General features: G+C 50.3%; 1 protein-coding gene across 1 annotated transcript in view; it reads right to left on the bottom strand.

Moving 5' to 3' along the window:
• Positions 1-20,329, bottom strand: part of LOC125042223 (RNA-binding protein fusilli-like) — a 170,037-nt gene extending 149,708 nt beyond the window's left edge. Inside the window, exons 1-2 of the mRNA XM_047637726.1 lie at positions 20,004-20,329; positions 2,630-2,773 (exon numbers count right to left, since the gene is read on the bottom strand). Of these exons, the coding sequence (XP_047493682.1) occupies positions 2,630-2,773; positions 20,004-20,126 (267 nt within the window). The 5' untranslated portion in view covers positions 20,127-20,329. The remainder of the gene's footprint in view (positions 1-2,629; positions 2,774-20,003) is intronic.
• Positions 20,330-20,650: the final 321 nt, after the last annotated feature.

Here is a 20,650-nt window from a genome sequence, read left to right as displayed (position 1 = left end):
GCCAGGGATTCAGACCTTATACCCTCGCCTCATCTGCGCGCTCGCCTCGGTTGCCACGTCCTTAAATTTCCACGAAAATAAACATGCAACCATTCCACAGAAATACTGACGCCCAGATACTCATCTCGTTCACAAAACAATCGAAGTGTTCCAGCGCCCGGCTCAAAACACGCAGGGAGACGAGAATGATATCCCAGCAGAGTCGCCTCATCAACTGGAATAGACCGGACTGATACTCCCCCCCTCCTCCTTTTTTTCCCCTCTCCTGGGATTTAATAACGCTGGGAAACTACAATCCAGAGGCGGCCGAGGAAGATGCAGGAACCACGACGCCAGCACCGCCGCCGCCGCCGCCGCCGCCACCGCCGCCGCCGCCGCCACCGCCGCCGCCGCCTCCGCCCCCCCCCCCCCCCCTCTACCACGCACCCTCAGAACGCGATGAGGTAGAGACGTCATATTTGAAGGCGTGAATTGCAGAATTGAAAGTCTAGAGAATAATGAATAGAAACTGCACACACTTGGGCTCTTGCATTCGCTCACACGATTTTGCTTACGTACACACACACACAAACACACACACAAACACATATATTTCCTTATCCATGACTGTTTACTCGGGTATAATTATGGAATATTTCCCTAGGTATATAATTATTAATACAATAATCCCTCTCACTCATTTATCCCCATCTGTCCATTTATCCAGCCACTCTGCTTCTCTCTCTCCCCCTCTCTCTCTTTTCCCCAGCATCACTCCCTCCCCCCCCTCCCGCACCCCTGCCCCTTCCCTCTGCCCTCCTCCCCCCCCCCTCTCATCCTCTCCCCAATTATCTGCTCCCTTCCCCTCTCTCTCTCTTTCTCTCTCTCTCACTCCCTCCCTTTCGTAATGACTCATACTCTACTTCCGCCTCTCCCTCTCGCTCAGTGCACTTGCAATGTCATCTGATTTTTAATTCCCATGATACCGCTGTGTCGCCATTTCCTTATTTTTTTTATCGATATATAGATAATATAATATATATATATATAATACATATATATACACACACACACATAATTTGTTTTCGAGCAGTTTATATAAGATAAATGCTGGTGCGTTTGTGTGTGTGTGTTGTGTGTGTGTGTGTGTGTGTGTGTGTGTGTGTGTGTGTGTGTGTGTGTGTGTGTGTGTGTGTGTGTGTGTGTGTGTGTGTGTGTGTGTGTGTGTGCGTGCGTGCGTGCGATCCCTAACCAGCACCGCCCTCCCCATTATTTTCACATTAACCCTTCTTCACACCCACCTACTAATACAACCCCAACAGCCCATCAACCCATTCCTCTCGCCCCTCCCTCCCCCACCACCCCATTACCCATACCTCACTGCTCCCCCTCCCCTCCCCCAACTTCACCCCATTCATCATATCGTTTTCCCCCAACCATTTGCTTGTTCTTGCTCCCCACTTTCCCCATGCTCCCACCTTTCCCCCTACGGAATTCCCCATTCCTCCTACCCCTACCTCACTATTTCCCATTCCATCTCCCTATTCCACCTCTCTCCCCCCCACCATTTCTCCCTATCCCATCTCCCTCCCCCAACCCCTTCACTCCACCCCATCTCTCTCCCAACCCCTACACTCCCCCCCACCTCTCTCCCAACCCCTACACTCCCCCTCCCTCCACTCCCCCTCCCCCCCCACACACACAAAGTCGCAGCAGGGATCATCGGTCCTTTGAAGTGGAATATGACAACCAATAAAGTCAAGGACAATGACACTTCCTCATGACAAGACGCGGCGTATCTTCCCACGTGAAGACACCGACTTCATGACGAATTCGGTTAACGCATTGATAGTCATCGTGAAAAGAAAAGAATACGATAAAAGAGAAAGAATAAATGAAAAAGGGAAAAGAACGATGCGATAAAGAGAAAGAATTAAAGAGGGAAGAGATGAACATGATAAAAATAAATAGAATAATAAAAAGGGAAAAGACAAACATGATACAAAGAATGAATTCAAATTGAACAAGGAGGATACGATAAAGAGAGAGAGAAAAAAAACAAGATAAAAAAATAATAATAAAAGAAGGAAAAGAACATTTTAAAATAATAATGATAATAATAAAAAGAGGGCGGATGTGTTATTCACAACCGAGCGGAAGAAGAAGAAGAAGAAGAAGAAAAAGAAAAAAAAAACAATGAAAAGAAAAGAAAAGGATTATTCTATTTATCTGTCCGTCCGTCTGCCAATTATTCGGACACGCACAAGGACACGAAATCCAATTCGATCGATTCACCAAACCAACACGATTACCCATTAAGAATCATTAATTAAGCGAAGCAAAACGATTAAAGTAAAACAAGATGAAACCCAACGAAAAAAAATGAAGGATATGAAAAACTACTATTCAAAATTTAAAGTGAACAAATACAATAATATATATATATAATCATAACATCAAAAATATTGTTACTAACAAGAAATAAACAAAACAACCAAACCCAAACCAACCGATTAAAAACAGTACCAAAAAAAAAAAAAAAAACATAACCAAGAAAAATAAACAAAAATAAACAAAAACAAAAATAAACATAAAAACAAAAAATTACGACTACTAATAATAACAACAAATAACAAAAAACAACACTCACCGAATCGATCACGTTCTCGAAAGGCTGGCCGTTCTTGACCTGTTCCTCCGTGAGCCCGTAGTCCTCACGGCACTGCTCGCCGAGGACGTTCTCGTTGATGTCCCCGGAGAGTGGCCTCACGATGTACTGCTGCTCCGTGACCACCTGCGAGGGGAAAGGGGAAACGCCGTTAGTCGTATGCGGGGAGGAGAGGGATTTGTGTGTGTGTTGGGGGTAAGGGGAGGGAGAGAGAGGGGAGGGGGAGTGAGTGGGGAGGGGTAAGGAGTGAGAGGAGAGGGAGAGGGAGAGAGAGGAGAGAGGGGGGGAGAGGAGGGAGGGAGAGAGAGGGAGAGAGAGGGGGAGAGGGGGGAGAGGAGGGAGAGAAAATCATTTCAGCGTAATAGAACCATGGCTTGACAAACCAAATAACACATATATTAACCTGAAAAACAACAACAGCACCACCAGTCGGCAACATCACGCCATAATAATATAAAATAACAATAATAAATCTTACAAAATAAAGAAGGAACACTGCCAAATAAGACCATTCTCCTAGTCATCCATGTTTACTACTACCTCGTGCAAAGTCGCTTTTATTCAAATTCTATTTATAATGTCCGTGTTCCCCGCCCCAACGCGCCGTCCTGTTTCAGCAGGGGATTGATTATGCAATGGCAGGGCGAGTGAGTGTGAGTAAGCGCGTGAATAAGCGTGTGAGTAAGCGCGAAAGTGTGCGTGTCCGTGAGTGTGTGTGTGTGTGTGTGTCCGCATTATATATGCACAACCGTATAAATGCTCTTAAAACAGTATATGGAAGGGGGAAAAAAACACCACAACCGCCATAACGTTGCTTTTGAGAGGTCGCAGAAAGAGAGAGAGAGGGTAAGGGGCTATCGCTACGAGTGACAGAGGCAAACACTTGACTCAAGATGTTTTCTCACCTTTGAGATGTCATGCAACACTGGTGCATGGCCAGGGTGGTGGCTGCAGGCAACACAAGCGCGAAAAAAAACACTTTGTTAATGCACTAAGAAGTTATAGGACTATGTATAGCCTGAAGCAAAACAAATACATAACTCGAGAACATCTATAACTACTGCAGACACAGTGCGTGCGTGAGTCAGTATGAGTGTGTGTGTTTGTGTACATGTGTAAGCATGAGATTGAATGTTAATGTGAGTGTGAGTTTGGGTGTGTTTGCCTGCGCGTATGCGTGTTTATACCTAACAATACACAACAATACACAAAGATATATAGAAAAACATGCCTATACTACAAACCGTCACCCCATGCAATGTCATTAGTAAACCCAGTCTAATTAGTAAACTGTCAGAAGATAATTAAATCCACATTAGTCTAAACCCACAGTATTACTCACAGAAGGCGGTAACATGAACAGTATTAGGTAACTTCGTAGAGATGAAAAGAGCAAAATGATATAAGCATGCAAAACCACAACTCAGCGTGCAACTGCAGGGCGGAGGCTCCATCAGCTGAGGATGTTGGAAGAGGAGACAAAAATAAAAAGAGAAGAAAATGAAAAAAAAGGAATGAATGGAGAGAGAAAACGGAAAGGAGAAGTGGTAGATGAAGAAAAAGAAGAAGTAGAAAAGAAGAAATAGAACTAGAAACAATTTGAATCAGAACAATAGGACAAATAAGAAAAGGAAAAAAAAAACAAAGAAAAGGGCGAAAAAAAGAAGTGAAAATAGGAAAGACAAACAAGAAATAAAAAGAGAAAAAAGAAAAACACATTCCGACATTTTAAGACGAAATCAGCGTCTCATCTGCATACGAGGATAGAAACCCATCCTGACACATGACGATTTTCCTCATGATGAGTTACCGCAGGGAATGGAATTAATTAAAATCCTTCAAAATAGAAAAAAAAATGCATCTAAGTGTGCTCGGATGGAGGGAGGGGGGGGGGGGTATAAGAAGAGTGGGAGAAGAGAAAGGGGAGAAAAAGGAGGAAGGGGAGGAAGGGAAGAAGGGAGGGGAGAAAAGAAGAAAATGGGAGAGGTGGGAGGAGAGAAAAAGGAGGGAGGGTGAGAGATAGAGAGGTAGAGGAAGGGAGGGAGGGAAAAGACGTGGATAGGGCGAGGGAGGGAGAGGAAAGGGAAAGGGAAAGGGAGGAGAGAGAGCTATATAGTGAGAGTGAAAGCGAGATTTAAATAATCCGAAGAGCAGGGGTGCACCAAAACTTAATTATACCAAAGGCAAGAGTAAAAAAGGGATAATGATAAAGGGCAAAAAAGTGAAAAAAAGAGACCCCCCCCCCGAAAAAAGGGATAGGCCTACATGAAAAAATAAATAAAGGAGGAGAAGGAAGAGGATGCTGAACCAGAGAGCTGAATCCGTGGGCGGTAGGAGGAGGAGGAGGAGGAGGAGGAGGAGGAGGAGGAGGAGGAGGAGGAGGAGGAGGAGGAGGAGAGAAAGGAGCCCTGGGCTATAAGCACCAAGGTCTACCCCCTCTCTCCTCCACCTCCTCCTCCTCCTCTCCCCAACGCCACCTTCCAACCCAGCCTCGACAGACAGACGCCTACGCCCACTTCTGCACCTCACTCTCGCCCTGTACCGCCCGCTGTCTCATTTTCGTTTTCAATCTCTCGCTCACTCACTCATTCAATCACATACACTTTCTCTCCCTCTCTCTCCCTCTCCCTCTCCCTCTCCCTCTCTCTCTCTCTCTCTCTCTCCCTCTCTCTCTCAATACTTCTATATCCCCTTTAATCCAGTTACCTTTATTTTCCCCTCTTCTCGTTTCCTTACTAACTTTCTTATCAAAGAAGACATAAAAACAGAAACATGAAAACAAGACCAGACCGAATTAATTACCACAATTAAACAGCATCAAAAAAGACAAATAGGCCCGGACGACGTATTAAGTAAACATACAGGCCTGGGCGAAGTCCTGAATGCACAAATAGGCCTAAACGACGCAGAGCTAATGGCCCTTTGAAACGACGCAGAACTTCATCGGCGAGTTGAAGTCACTGCGTAGGACGAGGCTACACACCTTCGTCCATCCCAACTTTTTCCCGCCATCCTTCTATCCTGCAGGACCGCTACCTCAAGCCCCCCCCCCCCCCCCACCTCACCTCACCTCATCTCCTCCCCCTTGCCTCTCATGCCCCCCCCCCCCCCCCCCACCACTTGCCTCTTAGCCGATGGTCTCGTCTGAGATATTTACTTTCGAAGACTTTTTTTTTTTTGTATCCCTGGAGTGTTCTCCCTCACCTCCTCCTCCTCCTCCTCCTCCTCCTCCTCCTCCTCCTCCTCCTCCTCCTCCTCCTCCTCCTCCTCCTCCTCCTCCTTTTCTTCCTCGTCCACCTCTTTTCCTTGCTCTTCCTCTTGTTATTCCTCCTTTTTTTCGGATAATCCTCCTCCAGCTCCCCTTCCTACTCCTCCCTCTCTCTTTCTTGCTCCTTCTCCATCTCCTCACCCCCCCTTCTCATCATCCTCATCATCATTCTTTTCTTTCCTCCCCTCCCCCTCCTCCTTTTTCTAGTTTCTCTCTTCTCCCTGTCCCTCATCCCCTCCCCACTCCTCCTACCTACCCCCCCCCCCCTTCTGGAGGTCATTAAAAGTCACCTTCAAAGATCTGACTCGATCTACTTTCTAACATTAAAAGGCAAACAGGTAAAGATGTTATGCCGATTTCATCATACATTATCCACGGTCTGCGCTGGGTGGATTAGCCTACGAGAAAAGGGAATGATAAAACTAAATCATCGAGTAACATTCTTAATTAGTCATTCTCTCACACAAATAGATCAAGGCAGAGAGACAAGCACACGCACTATTAAACCTATAGCGAATGAAATCTATCATGTTATTCTAACTATAATGAAGGAAATCTAACGAAGACAATGGATATCCATTCGCGTGAATGCACGAAACACAGTAATGGATTCACAGACAGACAGACATAATGAACAGATCAACTCTTCCCTTTCCCACCCACCCGACCCTTAAAACTCTTGCGCCGACCGAGCGACCGACAGACTGACAGGAGCCAAGACAAAGTCGAAAGAAGGTCTGAAGAAAACTTAAATGTCAAGTGCGAAGAGTTTAAAGAAAAAATGGGACACCCTCTCCCTTCTCTCCCCCCCTCCCCCCCACCCGCTCTACGTGAAGGATCGCCTTCTTTCACACACTAAAGGGAGGGAGGGAGGGAGGAGTGAATGAGGGGGGAGGGGGAGAGAATAGGGGGGGGATAGGGATGGGAGAGGAGGAGAGGGCAAGGGAATATGGAGGAGGAGAGAGCAGGTGGGCAAGGGAGGGGAGAAGTGGGCATGGGGAAAGGGGGGGATGGGGAAAGGGGAGGGGAGAAGTGGGCATGGGGAGAAGTGGGCAGGGGGAAAGGGGAAGGGAGAAGTGGGCAGTGGGAAAGGGAGGGGAGAAGTGGGCAAGGGGGAAAGGGAGGGGAGAAGTAGGCAGAGGGAAAGGGAGGGGAGAAGTGAGCAGAGGGAAAGGGAGGGGAGAAGTGGGCAAGGGGAAAGGGAGGGAGGAAGTGGGCAAGGGGAAAGGGAGGAAGGGGCAGTTCTCAATAGGGAAGGGAGACACGAAGAGAGGAGGAAGGAGGGGAGGTGGAAAGGGGGGAGGGGGGGAGAGGAGAGGTGAAACAAAGGAACTTGCAAGAAATTCAGAGCAAGAAGACCCACGAGAAATCACTAGAAATAGTAGCGGATTAATAACCACCAACCTCACATTTCTAACAATATAAATCAACAAATAAACAAATATAGATAACGGAAATTCAGACCACAAGCCGCGAGACAAACGAATCTGTCAATAAACAACTTCGCAAAGATCTGCCAAATGTCCTAAAAGCGACAAAAAAAAAAAACATAAAAAGAACAAAAACAAACAAGAACAATCACAAATGAGCTCATTACCAAATACCGGTACATGGCAGATGTCGAAACTGTTCAGGAAAACGAATCGACAGTGCAAGAATATCACTTAATTGATTCGAATTTACCGTTAAATCTCGATCTGGATTTACAAGTTTTGCCGCAAGTGGGTGGGAATGAAATCGCAAGTGCACGAAAACAAACACACATACATGCATTTACACATACAGACATACATACATACGCAAAATGAAACCAACACTTCAAAAAAAGAAATGAATAAAAATAAAAGGATTTTTTTTTTTTTTTATGTAAGCTACATAACCACAGATACAATCATACACTTGTGTCATACATAAATAATACATAACTGCACGTACAACTACAATACAAAAACATGACGTTTCTTAAAATTGCTTGCGAAAACGATGTAGTGGCTATGTAGGCCTATTAATATAAACTATATTTTTATATACATAAAGATAAAATTTCAATAGAAAGATATATATACCCACGCTGCACTTTGCGCGCCTCCATAAACAGGAAGTGTACGTACGTACGTACATACATACATACATACATACATACACACACACACACACACACACATATATTTGTGTGTGTTTGCAATTACGTGCATGTGCACTTATGTATGTGACCGTAAAGCGTGTGAATGTCCGTAAGATCGTGCTTATCTACATGCAAAGACACATTATAAAAGAAGGGGAAGGGGATAGAAGAAGAGGATAGAAGAAGGGAATAGGAAAGGCAAGGGGAAAGTGGAAGGGATAAGGGAAGGATAAAAGGAAAAGAGAGAGAGAGAGAGAGAGAGAGAGAGAGAGAGAGAGAGAGAGAGAGAGAGAGAGAGAGAGAGAGAGAGAGAGAGAGAAAGAGACGAGTTAAGCATTTCAAAGCATACCCAGAAAGAGACAGGGCAAAGGGAAGGTGAATAGGAATAGCGGGGGTGGGGGTGGGGGGGGGGGTGGAGAGGGAGATGTAGAAAGACCAACCCCCTCCCCTCCCCCACCCCCACCCCCCTTCCTCCCCCCCTCTATACCACGTAACCTCTCCCCCACACACAAGAACTACAAGGAAAACCCAAGATTTTAAACTTCGTCCTCGTGCGTCCATATAACTTTCTCCCTTTCTTATCGTTATTGTTATCGATGTTATTGTTATTTGTGAATCTCCCCCCCCCCCCCCCCCCCTCTCCACCTCTTAAAAGGCAGGCGTGACGAAGTTCATCGGCCCCGAATCGCGTTTCAAAATACCCTGAGGGCATTTTCATCCCGCCGACTGACAGGCACTACGCCCCCGTCCGTCCAGGTCCGGCTCGGGTTGCCAACTACACACATTATGCCGGAATACGTAGGTGTTAATTTGTATAGATAGATAGATAGATAGATGGATAGATGGATTGATAATCCATCTATCCATCTCTCTATCCATCTATCTCTCTATCCACCTATCTATCTATCCACCTATCCATCTATCCACCTATCTCTCTATCCATCTATCTATCTATCCACCTATCTATCTATCTATCTCTATATATATCTACCTATATCTTTCCATTTCCTTATATGTATCTATATCTTTATATCTACCTACATACCTCTATCTATCTAACTATATGTTTACTGTTTACATATCTATAATCTATCTATATTTTTTTATAAGAACATAGGCCACATATATATATAGGCCATGTACGTGCGAAACATTAAACTTTCATAAAAGTAAAAGTGAATCATATTTCATTTGAACATTTCAAGAGAGAGAGAGAGAGAGAGAGAGAGAGAGAGAGAGAGAGAGAGAGAGAGAGAGAGAGAGAGAGAGGGAGAGAGGGGGGGAGAGGGGGAGAGGGGGAGGGAGAGGGGGAGGGAGAAGGGGAGGGAGAGGGAGAGGGAGAGGGAGAGGGGGAGGGAGAGGGAGAGGGAGAGGGGGAGGGAGAGGGAGAGGGGGAGGGAGAGGGAGAGGGAGAGGGAGAGGGAGAGGGAGAGGGAGAGGGAGAGGGGGAGGGAGAGAGGGAGGGGGAGAGGGAGGGGGAGAGGGAGAGGGAGAGGGAGAGGGGGAGGGGGGGAGAGAAAGCGAAGAAAGAGGGAAGAGAGGGATGATGGAGAGGGAGAGAGAAGGAGGAAGGAGGAAAACGTGGGAAAACGGAGGGAGGAGGGAGGGAGGAGGGAGGAAAGAGGGAAAAGGAGAGAGAGAGGACAGAGGGAAAAGGGAGAGAGAGAGGACAGAGGGAAAAGGGGGAGAGAGAGGAAATAGGAGAAAAAAAGAGGAAAAGAGAGGGAGGGAAGAGGGAAAGAGAAGAGAGAGGTAAGAAGGGGGGAAAGAGAGGAAACAGAGAGAGGGGGCGAGGGTTAAGGAAAGGAGAGAGAGGAAGAGCGTGAGAGATAGGGAATCGGGAGATGAAGAGGAAGAGTGAAAGGAAGAGGATGAGAGCAGAAAATACGATTAAAGAGATGGAAAAAAAGAAAAGAGAAGAGACAAGAAAGAAAAAGAAAAGAGAAGAGACAAGAAAGAAAAAGAAAAAGAAAAGAGACGAGCAAGAAAAAGAAAAAAATAAAAACGAGAAAGAGAAAGAAAAACTGATAAAACACTCGAAAATACGCAACCCACTAGACCTAATCTCCTTAAAGCAACGACCTACAGTCCCGAACACCGCTCTCGTCGACCTTGCATCCACGCAGCATCCAGCCCAACCCACGAGATCCGCCCGCACGCGCTTCCCCCTCTCGCGCACGCCGCCCACGAAAGGCTGCGGTTACTGGGCGCGAAGAATCTGTCGAAGGATCGCGCCACGGATGAAATGATAATGGATTCCCCCTCGCCAAGGTCGGGAGATGAAGAGAATCATTAAGTGCTGGATGCTGCGTTGCTACGGGGGCCCGGGAGGTGAATTGACGGCCCGGCGGTTCGTAAACACCAAACAACCAGGAGGAATCCGCATGGCAGTCATGAAACGACCTGCAGTGTACCTCCAACGTTTTATTTTATTATTATTTATTTTTTTAAAGATTTTTTTTTTTTTTTTTTTTTTTTTTTTCCCCCGAACGGCATCAGGAAAATGACCGACTTCGTGACTCCTAGCATGAAAGTTATAAAATTTACGCACGATTGGGGCCTACTTGTAATAAGATCAGATATATGCACGTACTTCTTTTAATGATATTCGCCGATATAAGAGAAAAATAAAAAGGATTTCTAGAACAATTGCAAACCTTAAAAATACGATGAAGGAAAATTCACCAATATAAATGCTTTAAAAAATCAACCCGCTCTAGATACATAAATATGCATTAAACATTAAAATTACGTAAATCAATCGTTGAATTTCACAATCCTATTAATTCAATACTTATCTTTCCACATATTCTTACGTTCTACATACACACCTTTACATCAGATTTCTTGTAAAGATCACTAATATATTTTCACTGAATTTCAACCACTATCATTATTCTGAATATTCATTTTATATTTCTATTTTTTCAGTATCTTTCCTCTCATTCTTATTGTTTTTTAATTCAATACCTCCTTCTAGAACACTCCAAGTCTTTATCATAATCATTTGTATCCATTCAATTCATCTATAATGCATTAAAAATATATTTCTTTTTATCTTCATCCATCTAAAACAACTTGCTTCTCATTCTCATTAAAAAAATCTATTTCATTCCCACCTGAAGAAAGTTTTCAGAACCGCCCTTTTCAACATCACTCACTCACACATCCAGTTACTCACTCTCATTCATACACTCGCTCACTTATTCCTGTCCTCACTCACTCCCTCCCTCCCTCATCCACTTATCCTCTCCTTCCCCCCCACATTCCCTCATTTCCTCCTTCCCCCTCATTCGCTCATTTCCTCCTTCCCCCTCATTCACTCATTTCCTCCTTCCCCCCTCATTCACTCATCTCCTCCTCTCCCCCTCATTCACTCATCCCCTCCTCTCCCCCTCATCCACTCATTTCCTCCTTCCCTCCCTTACTCCCTCCCTCGTGTCGCGAGTGCATTGGCTCAGTGGCGGTGGCAGCGCCAGCCACGAATAGCGCCCCGATGGTATCTCGCGGCGGCGTCAACGGGCCACAGCGGCGCTCCACCTCGCCTTATCGCCGGGGAACCGCGGACAGGTTGAGAGCTCCCGACATGAAGTCCTCATCGAAGATACGTGTCACCGCGCAGACTCCCCCTATCCCCTCCTCCTCCCTCTACCTCCCTCCCTCCCTCTTCCCTCCACCGAGACGCAAAACACGACAGCGGCGACGGAAGCGGAGGAGCGTTTTTAAGAGCGACGTCAGCGGGGGTCGCGCCACGTCACGAGGGTCGGCCGCACGCTGACTGCCGGCCTGACACACGACACAGCCGCCGGAAGGACAGCGAGTGGCATTACGGGAACGAGGGGAAGGGGGCGAGGGGAAGGGGGCGAGGGGAAGGGAGGCTAGCTAGGGCGAGCGGAAGGGGAAAGGGCGAGTTGAAGAGGAGGGTAGCTAGGGCGAGCGGAAGGGGAAAGGGAGAGTTGAAGAGGAGGGAGGGTATGGAAGATAGGGAGAGTAGGGAGTGGGGAAGGGGAAGGGGAAGGGGAAGGGGAAGGGGAAGGGGAAGGGGAAGGGGAAGGGGAAGCGTAGGTAGGGGAGGGAAGGGAAATAGAAGGGGAGTCAGGGCAATAGGAGGGGGGGGGGGTCGGGTAAAGGGAGAGGGTGCTTTGGCAAGAGGAGGGGAGGGGGGGGTTCGGGCAAAGGGAGAGGGTGCTTTGGCAAGAGGAGGGGAGAGGGTGCTTTGGCAAGAGGAGGGGAGGGGGGGCGAGGAGCAAGAGCGAAAGCGAAGGCATTAGAGAGGGAGGGGGAAGGGAGGAGAGAGTATATACGTGGAAAAGGGGAGGAGGAAGAGAGGAAAAGTGAGGTGATGACAGAGAGAAAGCACACGAGACAAAGTAAAAGCTAAAGAGAGAAAGCGAAATAAAATAAAATAAAAAAGAACGAAAAGAGACACACGAACCATCCTCTTTACACCTCCCCCTCCTCCCCCTCTCCTCTCTCGCCTTCACGACATCGCAAGAAACGCTAACAAATCGCGCAATTATACGTCCCCCCATCCCTCTCCCCCTCCTCCTCCTCCTCCTCTTCCCCCTCCCCCACCACGTATCCCTCCTCTTCCCCCTCCCCCACCACGTATCCCTCCCCTTCCCCCCCCATCCCCACCCCCACCCCACCTCGCCCAAGACATCATTACGCTCGAGAGAAAAAAAAAAAAATTCGAGGAAGTAATACATTACGTAGGAGGTTCCCGCTTCGCCTCCCACGCAACAACCTCGAACGCTCACAACAAATCTTTAGAATGTATCTCTGTTAAAAAAAAGGTCTACCTAGGCATAGATGAACACGATGGATAGACAGACAGATAGATAGCTAGATGGAACAAGAGCGAAATAGATAGCTAGATGGAACAAGAGCGAAATAAATAGCTAGATAGATAGAGAAATGCAAATTAGGGAGGGAGGGAGGGAGGGAGGGAGGGAGGGAGGGAGGGAGGGAGGGAGGGAGGGAGGGAGGGAGGGAGGGAGGGAGGGAGGGAGGGAGGGAGGGAGGGAGGGAGGGAGGGAGGGAGGGAGGGAGGGAGGGAGGGAGGGAGGGAGGGAGGGAGGGAGGGAGGGAGGGAGGGAGGGAGGGAGGGAGGGAGGGAGGGAGGGAGGGAGGGAGGGAGGGAGGGAGGGAGGGAGGGAGGGAGGGAGGGAGGGAGGGAGGGAGGGAGGGAGGGAGGGAGGGAGGGAGGGAGGGAGGGAGGGAGGGAGGGAGGGAGGGAGGGAGGGAGGGAGGGAGGGAGGGAGGGAGGGAGGGAGGGAGGGAGGGAGGGAGGGAGGGAGGGAGGGAGGGAGGGAGGGAGGGAGGGAGGGAGGGAGGGAGGGAGGGAGGGAGGGAGGGAGGGAGGGAGGGAGGGAGGGAGGGAGGGAGGGAGGGAGGGAGGGAGGGAGGGAGGGAGGGAGGGAGGGAGGGAGGGAGGGAGGGAGGGAGGGAGGGAGGGAGGGAGGGAGGGAGGGAGGGAGGGAGGGAGGGAGGGAGGGAGGGAGGGAGGGAGGGAGGGAGGGAGGGAGGGAGGGAGGGAGGGAGGGAGGGAGGGAGGGAGGGAGGGAGGGAGGGAGGGAGGGAGGGAGGGAGGGAGGGAGGGAGGGAGGGAGGGAGGGAGGGAGGGAGGGAGGGAGGGAGGGAGGGAGGGAGGGAGGGAGGGAGGGAGGGAGGGAGGGAGGGAGGGAGGGAGGGAGGGAGGGAGGGAGGGAGGGAGGGAGGGAGGGAGGGAGGGAGGGAGGGAGGGAGGGAGGGAGGGAGGGAGGGAGGGAGGGAGGGAGGGAGGGAGGGAGGGAGGGAGGGAGGGAGGGAGGGAGGGAGGGAGGGAGGGAGGGAGGGAGGGAGGGAGGGAGGGAGGGAGGGAGGGAGGGAGGGAGGGAGGGAGGGAGGGAGGGAGGGAGGGAGGGAGGGAGGGAGGGAGGGAGGGAGGGAGGGAGGGAGGGAGGGAGGGAGGGAGGGAGGGAGGGAGGGAGGGAGGGAGGGAGGGAGGGAGGGAGGGAGGGAGGGAGGGAGGGAGGGAGGGAGGGAGGGAGGGAGGGAGGGAGGGAGGGAGGGAGGGAGGGAGGGAGGGAGGGAGGGAGGGAGGGAGGGAGGGAGGGAGGGAGGGAGGGAGGGAGGGAGGGAGGGAGGGAGGGAGGGAGGGAGGGAGGGAGGGAGGGAGGGAGGGAGGGAGGGAGGGAGGGAGGGAGGGAGGGAGGGAGGGAGGGAGGGAGGGAGGGAGGGAGGGAGGGAGGGAGGGAGGGAGGGAGGGAGGGAGGGAGGGAGGGAGGGAGGGAGGGAGGGAGGGAGGGAGGGAGGGAGGGAGGGAGGGAGGGAGGGAGGGAGGGAGGGAGGGAGGGAGGGAGGGAGGGAGGGAGGGAGGGAGGGAGGGAGGGAGGGAGGGAGGGAGGGAGGGAGGGAGGGAGGGAGGGAGGGAGGGAGGGAGGGAGGGAGGGAGGGAGGGAGGGAGGGAGGGAGGGAGGGAGGGAGGGAGGGAGGGAGGGAGGGAGGGAGGGAGGGAGGGAGGGAGGGAGGGAGGGAGGGAGGGAGGGAGGGAGGGAGGGAGGGAGGGAGGGAGGGAGGGAGGGAGGGAGGGAGGGAGGGAGGGAGGGAGGGAGGGAGGGAGGGAGGGAGGGAGGGAGGGAGGGAGGGAGGGAGGGAGGGAGGGAGGGAGGGAGGGAGGGAGGGAGGGAGGGAGGGAGGGAGGGAGGGAGGGAGGGAGGGAGGGAGGGAGGGAGGGAGGGAGGGAGGGAGGGAGGGAGGGAGGGAGGGAGGGAGGGAGGGAGGGAGGGAGGGAGGGAGGGAGGGAGGGAGGGAGGGAGGGAGGGAGGGAGGGAGGGAGGGAGGGAGGGAGGGAGGGAGGGAGGGAGGGAGGGAGGGAGGGAGGGAGGGAGGGAGGGAGGGAGGGAGGGAGGGAGGGAGGGAGGGAGGGAGGGAGGGAGGGAGGGAGGGAGGGAGGGAGGGAGGGAGGGAGGGAGGGAGGGAGGGAGGGAGGGAGGGAGGGAGGGAGGGAGGGAGGGAGGGAGGGAGGGAGGGAGGGAGGGAGGGAGGGAGGGAGGGAGGGAGGGAGGGAGGGAGGGAGGGAGGGAGGGAGGGAGGGAGGGAGGGAGGGAGGGAGGGAGGGAGGGAGGGAGGGAGGGAGGGAGGGAGGGAGGGAGGGAGGGAGGGAGGGAGGGAGGGAGGGAGGGAGGGAGGGAGGGAGGGAGGGAGGGAGGGAGGGAGGGAGGAAGGAAGGAAGAGAGGGAGGGAGAGAGAGAAAAGAAGAGAAGGGAAGAAAACAGAAGAGAAGAAGGGAAGAAGAGAAGAAGGGAAGAATAGAGAAGGGAAGAAAAGAGAGGAAACGAGAGGAGAAAAGAAGAGACGAAGAAAGAGAACAGTTTTTAAAAGCCGTTATTTAAATCCATTTAAATCTAGTCTAGAAAGGCAGGTTACTTGCAGGCTGCATGCAAACCTGCCATTACTATACGCTCATGAGTTACGGGATCCCTTTCTCTCGCAACTGAAGGTTAAAGTTGACGACAGATTTAAGAGGAAAAAAAAATCAATTTTGAACATCAATTATTGTTCTGCGACTCCAAGTGGCTTGTGGAAAGAGATAACAGGCTGTGCGCTTTCCCATCCTTATCTGTTATCTGGTTATCCCCAAGTGAAAGAGGAGAGGGGGAGGGGCGGGAAGGGGGGGGTGCCTGACACCTGTTGTGGAGACGCTGTCTACCACTTGTAAAGACCCCAGCTGGGCACCATCTATATTTCTTCCGTAAAAAAATAGAAGAAAATGTAAAAATAGGAGGAGAAAAAAACGTGTTTTATCTATAAAAGCAAATCGGTTTCAATTTCGCAATCCAAGCTCAAGCCGGTAAGCCTATACCTTCACGACTGACTATGAAGATAAACACAAGGTTCGCCGACATGACAACGTGGCGCTGGGAAACTCGCATTTGCTCGAGTGCGGTCTCTCGGGGCTTGAAAAAAAATGGACCACAGTACCCCTTTTCCACTATCTTAGAACGCTTACGAAAATTGTTTTTAAACGAAAATACTCCTCGGTTTACATATGCCATCCGAACGAACAAGGGAAGAAATCCGTGTTGCATGCCAGCCTTCGGACCCAATGACGCGGGCGAACGTACGAGCGCAGTGCTATTCATCGGCCGTTGACAATGGCGCGTGCGTGTCACCCAGCCAAGCACCGTACAGCTGGGCACACTCTCACAGCACATGTCTGAACGCCGCGGCCCCTGTGCTACCACGGGAGAAACCCCCACGGCCGCCGATCTCAAGAAGCGGTTTCTAAGCCGGGCTCGGACTGCATTTACCTTCCCCATTTATGATCACTTAATGGCTATCCTCTCGGCCGTAAAACGTGGCGGTGTCTGCGTTCAGGCGTTCTTGCACGCAGGCGAAGGCACACACAAAAAAAAAATTAAAATAAAAGTGTGGCATCCAAAAAAAGAAAATTAATGACACGGGGTAGGTGCAACCCTTTCGCCAGAGGCCAACTCAGGTCATTTCTAGCGGGTGAGGGTGAGGGGGTGGGGGATGGGGACTAACGGGAGGGGGAAGGAAGGGGTTACCTGACGCGAACGAACACGCAGGTGTGTGTTGGACGCAAGGTGTTACCGACGTAAATTAACCCTTCCGTGGTACTAAAACTAACAACAGAAAACATACAAGTACCAGCTATAGAATGAAGTAAACTGCGCTTATGCAAATCGTGATCTGGTTGGCGTTACGAAGCCCAGCATCCCTTAGCGCCCAGCAGATAAAATCCCGAGGCATGACCATCAAATCTAATAACTTGGGCGGAAGAACGACCAATGGGAAGGTGATGTGTATAGTGAGGAGATTCGCCATCACTGCGGTGAGAATATTCACTGTAACTCCCCTACAATGACCCGAATTCTGTACACACAAGTTTTCTCTCGGTGATATGAGCAACGGGAATTGCAACACAAAAGGCGAAATGAGAAAGGAAACAGGTTAGCTATCGACTGGAGTCAAGATAATGGAAGTTTCATTTTATTTCACATTTTGTAAGCCACGGTGAGCCGAATCTTAGTATAAAAACTGAGACGAACGAAGTAATAGACGCACACAAGAGCGATGTAGAGAGAAGGGGGGCAGATATAAAACGAGGGAGAGAGGGATTGGGGAGGGAGGAAGGCTGTGTGTGTGTGTGTGTGTGTGTGTGTGTGTGTGTGTGTGTGTGTGTGTGTGTGTGTGTGTGTGTGTGTGTGTGTGTGCGTGTGTGTGTGTGCGTGTGTGTGTGTGTGTGTGTGCGTGTGTGTGTGTGTGTGCGTGTGCGTGTGTGTGTGCGTGTGTGCGTGTGTGTGTGCGTGTGTGTGTGCGTGTGTGCGTGTGTGTGTGCGTGTGTGTGTGCGTGTGTGCGTGTGTGTGTGTGTGTGCGTGTGTGTGTGTGTGTGTGTGTGTGTGTGTGTGTGTGTGTGTGTGTGTGTGTGTGTGTGTGTGTGTGTGTGTGTGTGTGTGTGTGTGTGTGTGTGCGTGTGTGTGTGTGTGTGCGTGTGTGTGTGTGCGTGTGTGTGTGTGTGTATGTATATATATATATATATAGGGAGAGAGAGAGAGAGAGAGAGAGAGAGAGAGAGAGAGAGAGAGAGAGAGAGAGAGAGAGAAAGAGACGAGACGAGACGAGACGAGACGAGACGAGACGAGACGAGACGAGACGAGACGAGACGAGACGAGACGAGACGAGACGAGACGAGACGAGGAGAGAGAGAGAGGGGGGAGAGAGGGAGAGAGGGAGAGAGGGAGAGAGGGAGAGACGGGGAGTGAGAAAAAGAGAGAGAGACGGGGAGTGAGAAAAAGAGAGAGAGACGGGGAGTGAGAGAAAGAGAGAGGCGGGGAGTGAGAGAGAGAGAGAGAGGCGGGGAGTGAGAGAGAGAGAGAGAGGCGGGGAGTGAGAGAGAGAGAGAGAGGCGGGGAGAGAGAGAGAGAGAGAGAGGCGGGGAGAGAGAGAGAGAGAGAGAGAGGCGGGGAGTGAGAGAAAGAGAGAGAGGCGGGGAGTGAGAGAAAGAGAGAGAGGCGGGGAGTGAGAGAAAGAGAGAGAGGCGGGGAGTGAGAGAAAGAGAGAGAGGCGGGGAGTGAGAGAAAGAGAGAGAGGCGGGGAGTGAGAGAAAGAGAGAGAGGCGGGGAGTGAGAGAAAGAGAGAGAGGCGGGGAGGGAGAGAAAGAGAGAGAGGCGGGGAGGGAGAGAAAGAGAGAGAGGCGGGGAGGGAGAGAAAGAGAGAGAGGCGGGGAGGGAGAGAAAGAGAGAGGCGGGGAGGGAGAGAAAGAGAGAGAGGCAGGGAGGGAGAGAAAGAGAGAGAGGCGGGGAGTGAGAGAAAGAGAGAGAGGCGGGGAGGGAGAGAAAGAGAGAGAGGCGGGGAGTGAGAGAAAGAGAGAGAGGCGGGGAGTGAGAGAAAGAGAGAGACGTCTCTTGCATACAGAAGCCGCGGCTGTACCTGGGGTGACATTCTGGCTATCAGGAATTTAAATGCCTTATACGGTAGCGTCAGACGGTGGTAACCCGCTTGAGAACTCCACTCTGACCGCACCTATAAATAAATAATCAAAATATCGGTTTATCTGTCTGTTTTTTCCCCCCACAAGTCCTGAGATGAAAACTTTTGATTATACATAAAGATGATCCTTCCCTCTTCCCTCCTCCCTCCATAGCGAATGTCTAAAAGCAAGATTTCTAAACCATATGTCTGGAAATACCCCGTTAGTTCTAAGCTGCGTCCCACTGGAGTAAAAATTAGCTCCGAGCCATACAGTTTGGACGAAAAGCTCGGCTGGGTGCTGAGGTCGCGGCCGCGTGGTGAGGCGGCGTTCCACCTCGGCAGGTGATGCTGGGGGAGAGGGGGGGAGGGCGGCCAGAGGGGAGGGGGAGAGGGGGGAGGGGGAGAGGGGGGCCGACGAGAGGGGAGGGGTCAATATACAGTTGCCATTAACCCCATCTCGGAGTGGATACATTTAGAATGCAACTTCTTACTTTCTACTGCTCGATTACGACAGTCATTACCGCACATGTGAACTTGATTTCGTCCCGGTAATTAGACATGCGTGTAATTACACCGTACGACAGTTTGGCCACAATGTCTGCCATGAGCACTACATCCCCTGCCAGACGCCCACCTGTTGATGTCTCCTCTGTCCGCCATGTTGGCTTATTTCACCCAACGTTTCTTCAATTTTCACTTATTCTAGCCCTCTTACTATAAAAAGAATGCATTTGCATAGATATTAAGTAAAATCTCTTTGTATATACACAACAAACACTTACTCACAGACAACGTGACGTAAACAAACACCAATTTCCCGAAACATTTGTTCAAACACTGGGATAGTATCTTAAATCTACATATTTCTTTCTCGTCATGCATATCCCTGGAGGACAGACGATGCCAAGTGTGTATTCCATAAATGACAAAGTCTAGTCCATGCACAGGCTTCTATTAACACTAAAAATAATCTCTGCATTTGCGATTTGGCAAACATGCAAGTTACGACACACGTATGCGTAACAACACACACGAGAACTGTTATAATTTCTCAAGAGTTATCATGGATAGTTTACAAGACATGCAGCACACACTTATGCCAAAATAGTTACACAAACTTTCTAGTACTATGAACAAAGAATTTGGCTGTTATGACTTTTATTTAGAACAGGGCTACTGGAGTCGGCATGCGCTTTGATCAGAAGCAGGAGTGAGAATGCAGTGTCTTGCGATACGATAGCGCCATGCGGGAAAGATAAGATAAGGGCGTATGATAAAGCAAGCAGGACACACTAGCGCACGTGCGGCCCACACATGTGCGAGCCACGGCTGCTAGGAACACACAGCTGCGTCTAAAACTCAAACACCTGTGAGAAAATCTACAGCTAACTCAGAGGGAAGAAAATGTCAGCTGTTACTCGAGAGCTACAGCCAATAACACTACTGAATAATCATGCATACTTAATTCCTCGATATCCACTACCTTTCTACTGACGGCGTCCCACACCAAGAACTGCTTTATGACGATATCTTCTTCGTCTGAGCCAAGCAAGGGCCCGTTCGCCCCTGCTGTAGCTGTGTACGTTATCACAAAATAGGTCGCCATATTGAGAACACACCAATCCCAAAACACAGCAGCGCGCGCCACAAGCCGGTTTTTTAGTGATACCTCTGAACCGAATCCTGTCCCACCCCTGTGTATATCCCACTACCCGAAACCGAACACCAGAGAAAAATATAGTTAAGAGAGAGAGCCGAGTGCAACCCTCCCAACACCGCACGCCTCGACCACTGAAGACCCAGGTAAGAGCCGCCCCTACACCTGTTTGCACGGATGCCAAAGGTCGCTCTTCGATTAATTACACTTTTCGCATTTTTGCACATAAACGATGCACTACTGGGTCTCTTAACTGACTTGTATGATGTACAATGTATTCGTGATGACTAAAAGATAAATTTGTTTGAGGACACATATAAGAATGATGAAACAGAAGCGTATTGTATTATTTAAAGATCGCAGTTAAATATTTTGAGGTCTTGTGGGCGTGGTTAAGAGAACGAACCACGTGATTGGCTACTGGAAAACTTCCTGTGTTGTGATTGGCCGAGGGGTAGAGGGTGGCATAGCCG

This window comes from Penaeus chinensis, chromosome 31, assembly GCF_019202785.1.
Source record: "Penaeus chinensis breed Huanghai No. 1 chromosome 31, ASM1920278v2, whole genome shotgun sequence".
Classification (NCBI taxonomy): Eukaryota; Metazoa; Arthropoda; class Malacostraca; order Decapoda; family Penaeidae; genus Penaeus; species Penaeus chinensis.
The sequence above is the reverse complement of the archived record's forward strand: the minus strand, read 5'-3'. Positions and strand labels throughout refer to the sequence as shown.